We start from the raw sequence: 18982 nt of genomic DNA, 5'->3' as shown, positions 1-18982 counted from the left end.
GGGCTGTGACGAGGCGGCCGCAGCTCCAGGCCGCCGGGGGGGTGCCATAGTAACCGGCGGGGGGCCGGGCGGCGCCGGGGGGCCGGGCAGAGAAGGCGGGTGGGAGAGGGCGGGGACGGCGGCAGGATGGCGGGCGCGGCAGCGCCCCCTCTCCGCGACTCCCAGCCCGTCTCCGGCGGCCACAAATGGCTCTTCCCCCGCCGGCTCCTTTGTGTGAAGCTCACTCGGAGCAGCGACTCCGCCGGGGGAGCTCGCCCTGTCCCCCGCTGCCGCCCGCTGAGCTGTGCCGAGCCGTGCCGAGCCGAGCCGAGCCGTGCCGAGGCGAGAGAGCCGGGCGGTGCGGGGCGGCCATTCCGGCGCGGGCGGACTTGCCTCGCCGCTCCCCCCGGGGGTGCGCGGGGGCCCCGGCTCCCGCCGCCGCCTTCCCCCCCGATCCCGCTCCTCACGGTGGAGGGCAACTAAAATACACCGCCGCCAAAACAAATCAAATAAATAATAACAATAATAGTAATAATAATAAATAAGAAGGGGGAAAGAACAGAGGGGTAGAGGGAGCGAGCGAGAGGGAGGGAGGGAGAAGCGAACCAACTCCGAGACTCCCATAAAGAGCGGCACACACGGAGCGAGCGCCCCGGTGCCGAGGCGTGGGGGAAACAATAAGTACTCGAAGTTACCTGCCCTGCCGTAGAAGAAGGAGGGTTTGTTGATTCTCTCGCAGACATCTGCAGACCGGTGCTTTTTTGGAAGAGATTTTTTTTTTTTTTTTCCTCTCTCCTCTCTCTACAAACCACAAACGGATGTGAGGCAGGGAAGGTGTTTCTTTGACTACTGAAGTCAGGCACCTCTTTTTTTAATTCTTCTCAGTCTTGTTGTGTCCCCCCTCTCCCCTCACACACACACACACTCTCACACACACCCCTTTTTGCACCAACATTAACGACAAAAAGAAAAGGAGTTTGCTTGATGTTTTAGTGAAATGGACGTAAGATTTTATTCACCATCTCCTCAGCCTGCAGCCGCTCCTGATACGCCTTGTTTGGGACCTTCCCCCTGCCTGGACCCCTACTATTGCAACAAGGTGACTCGTGTTTTGTGTCGTCCGAGGTGTTTTTATCTGTGCTGTCGATTGTGCTGTTGTCGCGGCGCGTTGCATGAGCGGGCGCTGCGCTTTGGCGAGCCGCGCACCAAGTTGACCGGCGAGGCAAGAGGGCAGCGGCACTTGCCCGGGGTTTGGGGTTCGGGGAGCGCAGTGTCGCCCGCCGCGGAGAGGTGCCGCCGGGACACACACCGGCTCCCCTGCAGGCACCCCAAATTAAAACCCCGGAGTAGTTTGGGGGCGGGCGGCTGGAGCGGAGGTGGGGGGGAGGTAGGGGGGGTGGGGGAGGCATTTTCCATAACATCTTCCCTTTCGGAGAAACAGCGTGGACGAGGATGTTGATGCGGAGGACTTGAATTTCCAGGGCTCCTGTTAATGAGAAAGATCGCGCCCGCTACAAACCGGCAGAAACTCTCTGCCTCGCCACGTACCCTGCAGTTCATGTGTCAAAGCGGTACTTGGCGGTGCCGGGATCACGTTGGTGTGTTTATGTGTATGTGACATATATATTTGTATGTACACACGTCTCTATACGTATAATAAGGGTGTATAAAGGTGACAAGTCGGTTCAGAACAGGGGTTTGACTTTGTCCCAGCTGGGCAACTGCCTTACCAATTTCTCTGTAACTTGATTAAACCGCTGCAAACAGGGTCAGTACCAGACCAGAGCCAAGTTCTAGGTGCCCGAGCCCGGGGAAGAAGGAACTGCAGAGGAGGCTCGCGCTAGCCCAGATCCCGGGTTTGGTTACGAGAGTTTGGTGCTGCGGTCCCGGACCACTTAGCATTACTTTTGGTGCCGAGCAAGGGGGCTGGGGCTCGTGCATTGTCACTGCCTCTGTGGCCCGAGCCAGCTGGTACTTTATGCATGAGCCGCACTTTCTCTGCTGTTACGGAATGGGCTTTGCACATGAATAAAACGCTGGCCATAGCAAATAACCAGGAAGTGCGAGTTACCCGGAGCACTTCTTGAGCACACACCCCCGCCTGGGGGAGAAAGCTGCGTTCAAACCTGTGCGTTTGTTTAGGAACCTGCCCTGGAAGTCTGTGGCGGGCTGCAGCAGATGTTGTTCGCAGCGCGGTCAACTCCGCCGTGCGCAGCGTCCCGCAGGGGCTGGCCGCGGGTGCGCAGGGTGGCGGCGGGTCCGCGGTGGCGGGACGCGGTGGCGGGACACGGTGGCGGGTGCGGAGGGGCAGCGGCGCGGGGCGAGCCGCCCCACCCGGCCCCTCCCCGGCCCGGCCCGGCCGCCTGGTTCCGTGCTGGGCCATTGTCGTGCCGGCCTCACGTGTCACAGAGATGCTCAGAGCCGTGTCTTTCATTCCGGGCAGCTGCCTCGATTCGGCGATAAGCAGAGAAATCGCGTGTGGCTGCGGCTGCAGCGCGGAGGCTGCAGCGCCGGGGTGAAGCCCTCTCAGTTTTCGGGAAAGATTTCCCACATGGTCTCATCTACCAATCACAACAGAAAGGACCAAATCCATCCTGGCTGCATTTCACATACACTCAATGGAGTTATAGAATTCAGGGATAAATCTGGCCTTTTGTGGTGGATGCCTAAGGATATTTCAAGAGAGATCCCAGAGGTATGACTGTTAGCCGTGTTTTAAGTAACTGTATTTTGTAGCATCTGGCAAACCTGCCCTATAGATCGCAGGTTTGTGCCAGGAGTGAACTTTGTTCAGCAGGAAGAGTCCAGATGTGTAGGAGCCTGTATGTGTGCATTATTTTTTTGTTAAGTGCTCCGAGTAATCATGAGGCTACTGCTACCTTTGATCTGTGGCTTGCCGTTATTTTCTCTATTGTCAGTTTTTGTAATATGTAACCATAATGTGTTGCCAAGTGAGAAGCTTGGGCTAATATTAATGACATGAGCACCAAAGTGTCTGAAGACCCATTTGGCAATGAAACTGGACAAACGTTATTAAACCTATCAGTGATTTAAAGCTTCAAAAAGAAGGTAATGACTTGAATACACATTTCACTCATCATTCTTGAGATAGTGGGCCAGATTTAATTTAAAAGTTAAATGCTTTGGAAAATCAGGAATTACTTTAATATATTAAATCATTTTTCAATTAAGTTCCTTAAATCAGTTTTGGTGGGTTGCACTGCAAATCTTATAAATTAATTTATAAATTCATTTTCAGAATTTCTTTACTAGCTGGTTAAAGCTTCTTTTAAGTCATGCCATGTATGAGGGAGCAAACTGTTCTTTTTAAATGCAAATGAGGCACTCATTCTGTAGACAAGTTGCAACTCTTCTATTTCACTTTGCCTGAACTGATAATGTACTTAAAAGTGCACAGTCATAAGACATATGTTTTATGCTTGGAAAAGACTTGACTTACCAGGAATGTTTCAATATAAGATACCGAGTATAGTATGAATGTTTTTTTCAGATGTCTTTGCCACTGACCATTGATTACATTAAATGGACAGAGTAGGTTAGCCAGGCCCCTTGGAGGCGTACATTTACTGAACGTTTCATTTTTCACCCCTTTTGCTCTGTCCCTTCGGCCAGCATGATTAACATTGCTGTGAAAACTTATCTGACTTGTTCTAAACATGTCGTCATGTTACAGTATTGCTCTATCACTCACTTTCATGCTGTGTGTATTTAGCGAGTTTGAAGGATGGGAGGCCTGCAGAATTTTTTTGCATTCAGTAAGTTTGTTTGAGTGTTTGCCCTTGATGCCTCCCAGGAATGGAGATGATGGCAGGAATGAGATGGATCAGTATTCTGGGTTGGAATAGTGGTCTTGATTAGGACTTTACCTGCAAAACTCATTTAGAACTGGATCTTGTTTCTTGTAAAGTTAGTGAAAACTTACTTTTGGCACTTACTGGTGGATTTGGCTCTTGCTTTTATACTTTCATTTTGGTGGTGTTGGTTTGGTTTGGTTTGGTGTTTTACAAAAATGAAATACTTCGATTCTTTACATTTTAAATCTGCTGGAGCTGCCGGTGACTTAGAATGTATTCCACAAATACTGATGCTTTTAAGTTTTCTAATTGTTGTGTTAGCACTAGTTCTTCTCCTAATCAGAGGCTTGTTTGCAGCGTATGAGTGAGTTGCCAGACACATGCATGGGAGGCATTGACAGTGCATTTTTATGTAGCCAGAGGAAAATGCTGTAATGTACATTCAAACAGCAGACTCTTATCTCACAATTTTCAGTTGGCAGGCTTTGTTTCAGAAGACTGCTTAGATCTTTATTTTTTAAACCTAAAATAGCATTCTAAGCATCTTAGTCTAATATTACTCTATCTGCTGTGAAAGCTCATTATACTCTGCATATATTGTTATGCAGGCTCTTCCTTGTTTCTCTTGCACTACCCATGGAGAGAGAAGAGTGAAAGAACAATGCAAACAATGTTGGTTATGACAACTCTGTGAGGTATCTCTTATACAAACAGACAGAATGGATGGTATGCTGCGGTATATAGGTCAGCCTTTGAAATAGCATAGTGGAGCTCTTACGCTGGACAGACAGTTTTAGAGTTGGGATTGTACTGTTTGCCTCTTGAAACTTGAAGCATAATTGCATTTCAGATATTTACAGCCTAACATGTGTAGTCTGTTCAGTTGAAATTTGTTTCAAGAAACATCCCGTTCCTTAATTGAGTTGAACGCTACAAAAGAAATAACTTTGATAATCCGAGTGTCTTAATTTGATAGAAGAATATGGCCAGGTATTTCAAGCTGCTTGAAGAAGTCAGATGATAAGTTTAAATGTTCATGTAGAGAGCAATAAATAACATCCTTGTGACTTTCTGTATGAAGTGTCACCTCCAAACACTGCTTCGATTAGTACTGTAAAAAGGATTGATATATTTCCATACTTACAACTTTACAATGTTTTCAGATATCTGCACACATAAAGTGCAGTTATATAATTATAGTTTGACACAGCTAATGACAGGGATGCTGACCCCTGCCAGCAGTAGGAAGAAAATAATGGTCTTTATGGCTCCCAATGGTTAGCCTTGCAGAATTATGCACTAGATTCTTCAGTGATTTGCTACCTGGTTCAAAAATACAGAAACCTACAACTCATCTTTCTTGTATGCACTGGTAGTTGTCAGTGCACTGGAAAAATACAGACAGACAGCAGAGGTAGAATGATAGACTGTAGTTGTTTTTAAAAAGGATAAAGAGGAAAAAAGAGGGAGATGGAAGCAAAACCCTTCAAAATGAAAAAGCAGAGTGACATTGGGTAGAATTGGATAAGGAGATATAATACAGTACTTTGTAAGCAGGTAACAATCCCGCTCAATCAGAATTCCACAGAGCAAAAGTGCATATATTTATACACAGCGTTTAGAATAATTTATTGTATAAACTTAACCCCACCATAGAGACTACTCTAAGTAAAATGTTCCATGGTTGTTTACAGAGTGTACATTATTTCCAGTGGCTTGCTTCTATCCGATCTCCATCTGAAACTCAGAACTGTGGCAAGCCAGGGCTCCGAAGGACAGCTCTAAAGCTAAAATGCTGTGTTAGTGTTTTGACAGAACTTTAGATTACGCTCATCTAATTGATCCCCATTTGTTTATTCTGGGCATTTTTTTTTCCTTAGACAACTACTTTGTCCCCTACTGCATTAGAATCGTACTTGAAATTTGTTGGTGCCTCTCAAAAAAAAGTTTAAACAGTTACATTAGTGCTGACTGTTGATTTTTAAGTGTTAAGTATTTTAGTTAGTTTTAGAAAATACCACATAGGAAGAAGGAAAACAGACTTTTCTTTCCTGGGTTACTAGGCCTTAGAATGTAGTCTCAGAGTTGTGGGCAAGCCTCAAATTTACCTCCTTAAATTCCAGTGTTTCAGAAAAGAAGTGGTCCCAATTTTAGTGGAATACAGAAAATAATTTACGTGCGTGCTTTTGAGAAATATTTCTCAATGTTGTTCTGTAAACCAAAGCATTCACAGTCGTTCTGTTTAATTTTCTTACCAGAATGATGTGTTTCATCTCTAGGACATTACTCTCAACCAGCCTATCATGAGGTCTTCTGGAAAAAAGTGAAAACTGTGGAATATTAAGAATGCTGAATTTGCTAAACACTAGAGTGCATGCAGTACCTTTGATGTTTACGTTACACCCAAGAACAGATAGAGCTGCGTTTAAGAAGCTGACAGCGTAGGGGACTGGGCAGTTGCAACTCCTGTTGAATTTGATGTGTGTTGGGGATGATCGCACTTTATCAGGAAGAACTGAGCACCCTCCTGCCCTTAGATTCCCATCTTAGCAGGACTTTCTCATCTTGCTGACATGTACAGAAGCATTGGAAAATGGGCTATACTTAAAATATGACTGCATATTAAGCAGAGAAATGTCCTAATCATGGCAGGATTTAGATAAAGATTCTTGGATATTTAAATCCTGTATTGATGGTAGATGTAACAAAGCTTAGATGGTGGAAGTAAAAACCTTCTTTACACTGTTCTCTCAGCACAGCTCAGGAGTGACCTGCAAGCACCACTTCTCAGTAGTGAGAGGGTATTCCCTGGATCAATGGCTTCTTGGCTTCTGGAACTGACAGCAGGGGCAGTTAGTGGCAGCTTTGTTTATCTTTTTGAAGAGGACACATGCTCTGTGGATGTATAGCATGGTCTGCATACTCTAAAATACTTATTTTAAATTTAGCTTAACCAAATATAAATGTTTCGTGGTTACGTTTTTTGTTACACAACTATGCACTGATTTTCTGCCCAAGGAGTGATTTCTCATTAAAAATACTGAGTTATAAACTGCTCCAAAACATGGTTTATAGCAGAAGCGCCAAACGACTGTTAATTATAGCAGCATTTCCAAAATACTTTCAGACATGGAATTCACATCAAACTTGAATGAAATTTTCTTGGTCATAACATTTTTCTCTACAGCATCCAGTTGGAAAATGGCAACATCACATTATTCTATGGTTAGGCACAGATTACGTAGTGTTAGCAGCAGCAACAAGCATCGCCACTCCACTGCAGGAAGTGCACGGAAGAAAATCTCATCTCCCCTTCCCCTGGAATATCTGCATTTTATGTTCATAGGTTGCAATTAGTGTTAGGTTAGTAAGTCAGGGCATTGAATAAAATGTTTGTCTCTCTTGACTTAGATCTTCAAAGTTTAAAACAGTTTTTCAGCAAAGGTCTTGGTGCAACCGGCATTTGTAATGTCTGTGGTTTTCTTTTGCTTCTTGTGTTTGCAGCAAGTAGTTTATTTTTAGCATTTTAATTTCATATGGCTTTACTTATATTTATATCTTATCTTTCAATTTCGCATATGCTAACACTGTTCCTGAACTGTTCATTTAGTATTTCTCACTGGGCTGCTATTTGATTTGCTATAGACCGTCTTAGTATGGTTTCCTCCCAAGAAGCACACTCCTTTCTAAGTTGCAAAACATACTTGAATTACATGAGCATCTGACAAATCCAGGTTAGTGGAAATGTCAGAATGTTTTAGCATTCACATTCTTGGCTGTTAAACTGCTCTGTACCAATCAAAAGTGGCACGAGTGGCTTTTTTCAAAGGTACTGCTGGCTAAGCATGGAAATTGAGCTGCTGTGGTAGTACTTTTGTCTCCTGCTATTGTTGTTGATGATTATATGGTCTAAAAGGTTAAATGGAAGTTACTGTAGCTGGCATGTATTTTTGTTATATTAAGGAAATTTGCAGCAAACTCCAGTTGCTCATTCTATATGCAAGAAGAAATCAGAACTCTGAAATCAGACATTGATAACCTGTACTCAGGGAAATGGGCCAGTAAGGGAAGTACGAAATCTGCAATGTGAAGAAAAAGATTTATCAAGACAGTTCCTGCCAGAAGAGTAAGAAGATTATGTATACGTGTAAATTCCTCTTGTATCATTGCTACTTTCTACATATATACACACGTATGTTTCTGCTTCATTATGTATTGCTCACTTTGAAGAAAGTGAATTTACTCTAATAATCTGTCATTGCTATTCTGTATTATAAGCAGCTGGCTTCAAAGTCATATTCTGGTGGCAGTTGCCAAAAGTGCATAGGTCTGTGTTGATAAATAACAGGAAACATTTGTTTATTATACAATCATAGTGTTTGCATCAACCTGAAATAATAATAAATAGTGAAAGGAAAAACAGTGGTGAAAAGGGATGATAGCCTTTCAAAAAAGTGTAATTTATCATTTGGCAGACACAGTTGTGAACATTAGTCATAGAAACCTGCAGATAGTAGAGGCTTAATATCAAAGCTAATGATTTATTTTATGTTAATGACTTTCTGCTAGGGCATAAAAGACTGCTCATAATGGACTCTCAGTGCTGTGTTCAGTTACGACGGCTAATGGGATAATCTTACCCAAAATTAAGCTTTTTGAAGTAAATCATGATGTTATTTTTTTCAAGTTAACTCTTGAAAATGTATTGGCAAACTGACTTTTAAAATAAGTGCTTATAATCTGTATGGGAAAATGTGAGGTAAGGGTTTTTTCTTCATTAGCAGTTTTCTTAATTGTGTTTTAAATGTCTGTTTATTTTTTTTTTCCTGAAGAATAATATTAATGACGTGGAAGTCATTCACTTCAGTGGTTTTATCATAGTGCAATAAGTTTTTGTGAGGCACAGTTGTTTTTGTGGGTTGAACAAAGGAAAAGAGTTATCTTTTTGGTGGCCCAGCCAGTAATTTGCAAAATGGTAGTAAAACTCTTAGTTTTGCACTGAGAAGTTTTTAAAATCATGTTTACAATTAGTTATAACCAACATTATATTTCAATAAGAGATAATTTGCCTACTAAAGTTCACATAATGTGCTAATCATGTCTAGTGGTTAATAAAGGCCTCCTATCTCACTCCCCTGATGGCTATAAAAGGCTATTATGTTCATGGCAGCAGTTCAGGTACAGCTGCTGTGTGTTAATAATGCATCATTGTCCCACTAATAAACACAGCAAAGGTCAGCAACCCTGAGGACCTAAAACACCTATTCTCTTTCCAAAATATTTATTAACACCTTAATGGCATATCTATTCATTTTGGTTAGGATTATATCAGTTAATGACCCTCATGGAATCCCGTGTGTTCAGGTTTTGCAACCTACATACTGTTGGGGCTGTTGCACTTATCTCTCCTCCTAAACATTTGTTTTTCATTGCAGCCATGTGTTGTTTCTTTAAGCTTGTCATTCCGTGGACACTTTGTGATTGACTTACTTTGTTTTTTACTTTGGAAATTTTCAATTATTTTTCCTCAGCTAATTTAAGATTGTGTTTAGAGGCCGAATTTTCGTTAGTGGAGATACTTTACAGAAATTGTAACTGTGCAAAAAAACCCTATGTGATTGTGTAACACACCTTCACAGGGGCACACACACACAGGGGTGCATGTATACATATGTGTTTATATGGGCAGTACTTCCTCTAGGTTCCATACATAATTTTATACTAGTGATTTATGTTTTCCTTTTTAGCATGGATTGCTGTATTCATGAAGGTTTTTTAAAATGCATTTTCTACAGACAAAGAACATACTCACATGGGATTTCCATTTTGCCAGGGAAACATGCAAATCAATAGGCCAGTACTTATCTGCATTAAAATTAGGTATACTGTAATTTATGGGCACAGAGATATTGTATTTGTCTTGTATAGCCTCAGATATTCTTTAAGGTAGCCTGGCTATGCGTCCTTAGAGAAAAGCAAAAGTGTTAATTGAACAACATCTCATTTTCTCATCTTGTAGTATTGCCTTTTGTTTTCTGTTACTCATTTTGAAAACCTGATGGTTTTTTTGTGCTGTGTGATTTACTAACAAATGTTCAGAGGGCAGAAAAATACCACTACATTTCCATCAAGAGAAATGAAAGAGCTTAACTAGCTGAAGGGTTTCTATTTGGTGTAGCTCATAGCTTCAATTACACATTTGTCATGCTTTAAATATATAATACATACAATAAAATATGTACAGGCACAGTTGTGATATATGTAGTGTCTGGCTCCATTGCTATTGTTTGTAGTCTCTACGGTTGTCATACGTTGTTCTTTGCACATCATACCCTTACAGCAGAATTTGACACAATTTCTAGCTTTCAGTCCTGCACCATTTTCATTACACAATATACATGAGTTTGACAGGGTGTGTTGAGGACAACTCTGGCAAGCAATTGATATTTTGAAGTGGCAAGCGTTTCAGCAGCTGCCTGCTTGTGAAAAAGGAATGATAAGATATACTGTATTGTTAGTTTCAGGCAAAGCATTAAGGTTTAAGCTCTGTAAAAATGTACACATTATTCGTCAGTGGTGAAGCAAGCCTTTTATGTTTTTTAGAGCTTAGCTCTCTGGCTGATGTGAACTAGAATGACATTGGTTTAATGGTCAGTAAATGAATAGGAGTACTTTGAATTTGAACCACTGCCAATTTTGCACCGACAAAGAGACTGACAAAAGAAAGATTTTATGTGAAAGCAAAGCACAAGCAATGTTTGGGGAGGTGGGGAGAGGGGTAGAGGAACCCAATAGAAATATTCTCCAATGCCGCCTTGTAATGATACTAAAATTGTTAAAACACATCCATTTTACATGGCTCATCGACTACGAACCTAAGCTGTTTCATCTAATGTTCTTTAAAACCTGTTGTATACACATAGTCTTTTAGAATACATTCATATGGAATTTACAGTGTGTTTTTCTAAATACCACACTGTGCCCTGAAGGCCTGTTGGCAGAACATCAGAGTTGTCCACTGCTGGAGTTCCCAAGTCTCTCTCTGTCTGGTAGTGGGAAATTGTAGTTTAATCAGTTATGGCACTTTCAGTGTGTAACATTCATTAGTAAGGCAATTTGTCATGACTGTTAATAGTCAGGATGCATCTGCTCTCTCTTCAGTTACGGAGCGTGATAAGCAAGAGGGCAAATATTTCAGTATCTAATAATATTAGCATGTTTGAAAACTGTAGTTCAAGGTTAGTGCACAAAACACAAACAGGAGATTAATAATGACCTATTTATTTTTGCTGGTTTTACCTTTACAGATTTGATTTTAAAGTACCCTAATGCTCTTATGACTTGTACATTATCTAGCTGGGTATTAGAAAGTAAATGTTAGCATCTTCAGTGTTTATCAAAGACTTTTCCTTTATTATCATAAATTTGAAGTTAGGATATTTTCAAAGACTTGCAAATACTTATAATTGAGACACATAATTTTCCAGTGTGTCAGTAATAAATTGTTCACAGTATAGTTTTGGACAGTAGCAGGCCTTCTACGGTGTTAGTTTTGTGGCTGGGCAACTTAAAATGTTATAAAAGATATTTGGTGCCGATCAAATAGACAACATGCCATTAGAAAAATATTCTCTTCTCCCTGAAAACTGGATTGTAATCACTGTTCACTGTTTTAAATACGTAAGGTTAAATTGTTTCCTATAGTCTAGAAAGCTTAGAGGGTTTTTTTCACATAGATCTGATAACCCTCATGTATTACATAGTACGGTAGCTGCACACACAATAGCTTGCTGACACATTTTAATTTTTGATTAAAATCCCCCAAATTTTAACATAATGATTTCTTTGGAAATTGAGCCCAATCTTGGTAAAATCCGTTCTTGCTAGTAACAAAAGCTGTTACTGTTTAAGTTCCTGTTCAGCAGTTAGTTGGTACGCTTCACTGGATGTTGTCAAAAAGGCTTTTCTCTTGATTGACAACCCTGTAGGAATGTGAATGGAGATTTTAATTGCATATCATGTGTGCATATCAGAGTGAGTGGATTCACTGACTCTGCTTAGCTCCATATCTCTACAGGTCAGCCATGCCAAAACACGTTTTTTTAATAAACAATTGATATATTTTCCAATGAGAGAGGAAAAGGGCATGCAAGTGAAGAATGGACTGTACAGCACAAGATTCCTGTGAATTTCAGAAGAAAAATGTGTGCAATAAGTTTTCAGAATGTTTTAGCACAATTAAGAAGTATTTTGATGATGTAAATTCATTTCAAATCTAAGTTGGCCAAAGACTGCTAGAATATATTCATCTCCTGGCATTTGCTGGATGTGGTTTTTTGTTTATTTTTGTTGTTGTTTTTCTTCTTCTTTTTTTTTTTTTTTAAGAGTACTTTGAAGAAAATCCATCAGAAAAAAAGTAAAGGGAGTAAAAACATTTACTGAAACAGGCTGGCCTTGTGTCTTGCACCTTTGTAGAAGATAGAGGGAAACGATGGGGCTTTTTTCATTTGTGTGGGCGATAGCGGGCTTTTTAATTCATACTGGATTTGATCTGCACTCTTTAGGCAACACTGTTTCTTTAGGGGGAGATTTACCTAAGTAAAGACTGGCAGGGACCTCAGTTTTGAGCCTGATAATAAAGCCGTAATGCAACTTAAATATCAGTGTGGGGATTGTTTTTGTGGGGTTTTTTTGTTTGTTTTGTTTTGTTTTTTCCCCCTTAAAAACAGTAAATGATGCATCACTGCAAAATGACACGGATAAACAGACCTCAACATTTTCCATAGCCAAGAACATTGCAGGTGAAAATGACAAAACAAAAGATTCGTTATTATGAATAGTCATTAGATTTTTGTGTCTCAAATTAGATTCCAGGTTTCATTTTACATCAGAAACCACAACATCAACTGTATTATTTTTAAAGATCATAAAGCAGTGGCAACTGAAAGCACAACTACAACACAGTTGTGGGGAACTTTTAGCTGAGTTAGTGTTTTCTGTCTGTAGAGGGATGTTGAAATCTAACGGGGGATGACAGTTGCTTTTTTCCAGGAGGACCCCTGGGAAGGAATTGTTACTTAGTCAAAAAGTTTCTTTCCAGGTTTGTCATTTGCTCTCAGATGAAAAGCAAATTGGCTGGCTTCTGCCGTTTTACCCTTTGTGTAGGGCCAGCTTGCACTTTCAGGTTACATTTGTGTAAAGGGTGGGAATGGAGGATGCCAACCACTTGTTGAATCTGAAGGTTACAACAGCAAATCCCATCACCTTATCTGACCCTGTATGGAGCCTTTAAACTCCTGTGCTGGACTAACGTGTATCTCCCCCAATTTTTTATTGAACATCAGTGAACTCTTAGAAGTGTTTAGAATCTGTGAATACTTTAAGAAGAAAACCAACAAGACTTTGCTACATTTCTAATGAAACAAACTGCTTCTGACTTAATATATTACATCAATGGCTGGTTGGGTCTATTAAGAACTAACACCTTCAGGCATTTTTAGGATTTATGAGTAGAAAATAGAGGGAAATGGGAAATGGCAAAGATAGTAGTCTGAGAGTACAATTCCCTCTGTAGAGTGCACATTCAAATCCTATAAGCAAATGCATCAATGAGAAGCTGTGGCTTGATAGACACCCAAAGGTGTTTGTGTTTAGATTTGTCTGGGTTCACACCTCTGCAAGTTTCAGACCTTTGGCACTGATAGAGCTTTTAGAGAGAATTTTTAATGTTGTTCCTGGTTTTTGGGAGCTTTCCATCATAGCCAGCAGGTCCACAAGGCTGCCCAAACCAGGAAGAATTGTAGACATTGGAAGGAGAAACCTTTAAGAAATGAAAAATGTTTAAATATTTTTCTCATTGTTGAGAAAATATACGGATTGTGCAACACGGTAAAGGTGGTTCAGCTTGTGACTCAGGTTTTAAGAAAAATGGGAGTGGACCCCAAAGCTATAAGTTTAGATTAGCACTAGGGCCGTTTTTTGTAAATTGCCATGGTAGCGCTTGTAATAACATTGGGAAGATTACAACATTGCTGTCTTGAGGACTTCCTTTGTTCAGGACTTCATTAGATTATGAAGTCAAACACTAGAAGGCTGGGAATACCGGATTTAAGGATGTCTTGATTTTGCTCTTTTGTATGTTGTCATTGGCAGGAATTGGAGTGAATCAGAGGATGTAGAGTAAGCGATCATGCCATTGCAACTTTATTGTTCATGCAGTTACAAGAAGCACCTGCGTTAGGCTTTCAGGCTTTTTGCACTATTTGGCCTCTTGACTTTGTAACCCAAACAATATTTTTTCAGAAGTATCTTGTTTTTTGTATGTTACTGATTCATTGGATTGTATCCGTGACATTCTTGCTATCATCTATCAGGAGGGTTTGAGTCTCTTCAGCATTGCTGCACAGATTTCTCTGCTGCAGCGTTAACTGTTCACAGCAGGGAGAGTTTTGTTATGGTGAGTGAGGGGAGCACCTCATCTTGCTTGGGCTTTCTCTTACCAGTCCTTTCCCTTTGTGAATACTGGCTGCAGTGAAGCATGCTTATGATCTAAAGATTTGGAGTCCAACAAGACTTTGTGCTTCCATTCAGCGAGATCTGGACAGGCTGGAGGACTGGGCAGACAAGAACCTGATGAAATTCAACAAGGCAAGTGTAGGGTCTGGCACCTGGGGAGGAATAACCCCAGGCACCAATATATGTTGGGGACAGAGGTGCTGGAAAGCAGCACTGCAGAAAAGGACTTGGGAGTTCTGATCGACAACAGTTGACCATGAGTCAGCAATGTGCCCTTGTGGCCAAGAAGGCCAATGGTATCGTGGGTGCATTAGGAAAAGTGTGACCAGCAGGCTGAGAGAGGTTCTCCTCCCCATCTACTCTGCCCTGGTGAGGCCACATCTGGAGCACTGCGTCCAGTTCTGGGCTCTCCGGTTTAAGAAGGACGAGGAATTACTGGAGGGAGTCCAGTGGAGGTTTAAAAAGGTAATGAGGGGTCTGGAGGATCTTTCTTATGAGGAAAGATGGAGAGAGCTTGGTCTGTTCAGCCTGGAGAGGAGAAGGCTGAGAGGGGATCTCATCAATGTTTATAAATATCTCAAGGACAGGTGTCAAGAGGATGGGACTAGAGTCTTTTTGGTGGTGCCCAATGATAGCATGAGGGGCAGCGGGCACAGACTGAAACATAGGAGGTTCCATCTGAATATGAGGAGAAACTTCTTTATTTTTTAGGGTGCCAGAGCGCTGGAACAGGCTGCCCAGAGAGGTTGTGGAGTCTCCTTCTCTGGAGACATTCAAGACCCACCTGGACACATTCCCTGTGCAATCTAGTCAAGGTGAACCTGCTTTAGCAGGTGGGTTGGACTGGATGATCTCCAGAGGTCCCTTCCATCCCCAACCATTCTGTGATTCTGTGATACTTTTGTTGGTTATTATTTTGTCATGATGGCCATATTTTGGGCTGAGGGCCTCAAGCCTAAGTTAAGGCTTTAGTAATTTCAAGATTTTACCTCTGAACAAAAACTCAAATAAAAGTCACTTTTCTATCTCAGTATCTTTTCTTCTGCTGAATTTCAAAGATGAGCTACACATAATGGAGCTAGTTGAGTTTCCTTAAGGTTAAAAATACCACTTGAACTCCAAATACCATTATTGTGACCAAATGTACAGTAATATGTACTATAGCTAAACCCGCAATTGTGAAATTAGGGAAATGCTATTTTATATATATTTTTTATCATATATAGATGCTATGCTTATAGAAATAATTAAAGTAGCGTCTGTTAAATGTTTATAATAAACTCTGAATTTGTATAAATTACTTTAGTTCTAGTAAAACTAGAGGATTTAGTATACAAATCCCTAGAGTTTGTCCTGTGATATTTTTCTTTGGAGCTACAAGGGAGTCCATTTATATAATAATGAATGTGCAGGAAAAAATATTTTTGAAATGGAAAAATGTATTATTCAGCTGAATCCATTGCCCTTTTAGGAGTACTCTGATTCCAGAGGACTTCCACAAACAGAACATTACAGTGCAAATACTAAAGCAGCATTCTCTAACTCGGCTTTGATTTTGTTCACTCTTTTCAGAAATTCAAAATGTAAAAAAGGTAAAGTTCTGAATTTAGAAGTTTTTGCTTGGAGAAGAAGATTGCAGATTTTCTAGGAAACAGTTAATTACAATAGGAGTAGCCCTTTACCTGCTGCTTCCTACATGGTTGCCTGAGTCTCTAGCAGTGTTGGAAGCTTATGTTAGAGCTATAAGCATATTTTGAAGCAATGGGGCATAGTGATCCACCAGACCTGAAAGTTAATTTTCTGCCGTTCACTTAGCAGAATCTTCCCTTATTCTTACTACTGAGCTTGCAATGGACCCATACAAAGCTGAAAATAACAGCATTGGAAGGCCTATATCCCTATTTGTTAGGAGTTAAAAATAGAAGAGTATCATAATCATCAGGTCTTGTTATCCTAGGTAAGGATAAAACATGAGGTGAGGAAATGTGGGCTTTCCATCCACTCTGGTGGCTAAAAAACTAACACTGTTGTTTAGTCAAGCGGGGGAGAGGAGAGCAGGGAAAGGGAGCACCAAGCATTTAAGGAACTCATCTAAGGGGAAGAGCTGGGGCTGTGGTGTCTCAGTGCTGCTTTCAGCACGTGTTTGCATTTTGCCATCAGTGAACATTAGTCTCATTTCCGCCAGGAGAGACCTTTCTCCCTTTATCTTTCAAGTATTCTCCCTTTACAAATCCTGAGCTTTGAAAACTCGGAAGAATTGCAACGTTACTTAGAGCACCTGTTTCCCAGTGATTAAGAATTTGTACTAGAACAGAAGAAAACATGAAGATATCCTGTAGAAAATAGATTTTCTGACTGGTCTTGGCCAAAGCTGGACACCATTTCCACCAGCATGGACACGTAAGCTGCCTCCAAGGAGAAGCTGAGCCGCTTGCTAGTTGAGAAGGGGACAGCACTGAAGGGTCCTGAAGTCCCCGTGCTCTCAGTGGAGAAGGGTGGGAGGGGTGTGTGGTGTGTGCCCCAGGCAGACTCACTTTCACCCTCAGTTCTTCAGGTTGATTCAGAAATCTCTGGTTCAAAGACATGCCTGTTTTAAGGAAAACAGTCAAATTCAGATTTACATGACAGCAGAGCTATTAGGATTAGGACTGATCAATTGAAGTAGTAGGGGATGATGTGAAAAGTTCCATGAATGTGCATTTACGGTCTTTATGGTGCATTATGTTTCTCTTTCTGTGGACTTGCGTGACTCCAGGCAACGTTTACTTGCTCACAGAACAAAACCCCTGAGCTACAGGGGCTTCTCTGGGGAAGTGCTTTCTGTCTTCGGTCCCTGAAATGTCACGTTAGCTATTCCGTTGCTGCCTTCATCTCCTACTTTCTTCGGTCATGTTCTGTACATGTCATTGACATCTTGCAACAGAGGCTGTCTCTTCAGCAGCTGATTTACCGTCTCCTGCCAGGGCATGTCTTTTAAGAAGGCAAAGTCCAAAAATATCAGGAAATCCTTTTGTGACCGTTACATTGCTGAGGTCACATAAGAAAAATGGGGAGACGTAGTCTCTCCAAAAATAGATCCTGATGAGAGAAAGAGCAGTCTCCAGCAACAGAGGGACAGGTCCTTCAACACAAACTTAATTGTGGAGGAGGTCTAGAGAAACACTATGAGATGCTGTGCCATCTCACCCCTCCCTGTTCACACAACCCCCTCTCTCTGTCTCTGCTAAAATCACTCTTCTCCACATCCCAATTAATTATCTCCTAACTTGGATGAGAACCACATTCTTTCTCATTTTGGCCCTTATTTGATAGTTGAATAACTTATGCCTGTAGCTCTTAAAAAAAAAAAAAGATGACATGTTTGGAGTACACAGAGTGGACCACTCTGTTACGTGAGTTCTTTTCCCTTTATGCTTCTCCACAGTACACTGTAAAGAGAATTTTACTGTTTGAGTTTTGATTTTTCCCCTTCTTCTCTGCCTATACAAACAGTACAGTTGAATCTGTAGCTGAAAAGCTGGCAAATTAATCCTGCTGTACAGAAATAGTTAAAAAAAACAAAACCAAACACCCATAATATTATTAACCACACTAGTCCTGAAGTAATGAAAGGGCTTCCTTATACCCATGAAAGTGAGGAAAAGAAAGCTCAGAATTAGAGCTGGAATTCCATACTTAGCTTGAAATTTCTAGTTATGGCAGCATAGTTTGTATATAGGATTATTACTCTTTGGCAAGCCATGCTGTATCTAAACACTTTTGGGTGGGCTAAGGATGAAGTTTCAGTTTAAATCAGAATTTTCTTGCTTTGTGGTTTTAAACTTTAGATTATAATAACATTTCATGACCATCAATTTTTATAGTACAGTTCATTTGTAGAAGATGCTATTTTTACACAGTTCTAGTGCTCATAGAATTCTGTTGCATTACATTTTAAAAGGTGATCTTCATTATGTTTTTCCCGATAAAGAAATGTATCATCCAGGATAGAGACAAACTCTTTGTGAAATAATTCAACAGATCTTGTATTTTCTTACAGTTTTGTCCAATTATCTTAAAAAGGAATGCAACCATGAGCAAAACTTTACCCCCTTGGTGCTTTACTATATGGGCTGAAATGCACTCCTGAATATCTTATTACATTCTGCATACACCCCTTGTATAGTTCTGCCAATGTCTGTCACCAGTCCTGCCTTAATACAGTATCCTTTGTATCTTGTGTTTAGACTCAGTGTAGCACAAGTACAAAGCTGCTGTCTTTTTAGTGTTGAATTTTTAATGTGTTTCAGCATTTGTAATGATTTCATTACAGTACTGAACAGAATTGGACTTTATTTTTGCAGATACCACTGCCTTTGAAAAAGGAACCATTATTCCCTCCCTTGAAAAAGTGTGTACAGTACATGGCGTACTCTGTTCTGTATGTATCTATGTCTCCAAATTAGTTTGTATCACCTCTGTAATAAAACTCCTTTTCTCCCAGCACTACTCTGAAATTGCCTTTCATACTCAATGTAACCTATGAATTGGTCCTGTGAGTGAGTCATTCCAAGGTTGTTGTTCTTCCCTTATAACTATATTTAATATAAAATACTGTGCTCTATGTTATGTCCATCTTGTTCAGATGGAACAGTGTCTGCTGAGATGGAAAAGCAGAATGCAATATCAGAATA

General features: G+C 41.0%; 2 protein-coding genes across 4 annotated transcripts in view; one reads left to right on the top strand and one right to left on the bottom strand.

Annotated features, from left to right (window-relative positions):
* The first annotated feature begins 332 nt into the window (after positions 1-332).
* TOX (thymocyte selection associated high mobility group box) overlaps positions 333-18982 on the top strand; it is a 217646-nt gene continuing 198996 nt past the window's right edge. Inside the window, exon 1 of one of the 3 annotated variants that reach the window (XM_005506487.4) lies at positions 333-1078. In XM_005506487.4, coding sequence (XP_005506544.1) covers positions 977-1078 — 102 coding nt within the window. In that variant the 5' untranslated portion in view covers positions 333-976. Of the gene's footprint in view, positions 1079-2443; positions 2675-18982 lie in introns of those variants that run through there. The other 2 variants (XM_065053618.1, XM_021292927.2) reach the window with 2 other exon arrangements.
* Positions 956-2529, bottom strand: LOC135578638 (serine/arginine repetitive matrix protein 1-like). The gene is made up of 2 exons (XM_065053619.1): positions 2106-2529; positions 956-1465 (listed from the first exon to the last, which is right to left on the bottom strand). Exons 1-2 carry the CDS (start codon positions 2411-2413, stop codon positions 1111-1113), a joined length of 663 nt encoding a protein of 220 aa, XP_064909691.1. The 5' UTR covers positions 2414-2529; the 3' UTR covers positions 956-1110.

Source organism: Columba livia, chromosome 2, assembly GCF_036013475.1.
Source record: "Columba livia isolate bColLiv1 breed racing homer chromosome 2, bColLiv1.pat.W.v2, whole genome shotgun sequence".
NCBI lineage: Eukaryota > Metazoa > Chordata > Aves > Columbiformes > Columbidae > Columba > Columba livia.
The sequence above is the reverse complement of the archived record's forward strand: the minus strand, read 5'-3'. Positions and strand labels throughout refer to the sequence as shown.

Coding starts and splice junctions, on each gene's coding strand:
- LOC135578638 (XM_065053619.1), bottom strand. CDS start 2,413: ATGAAAGACACGGCTCTGAGCATCTCTGTGACACGTGAGGCCGGCACG. Junction 1,466..2,105: donor GTTCCTAAACAAACGCACAG/GTTTGAACGCAG, acceptor TCTCATTAACAG/GAGCCCTGGAAATTCAAGTC.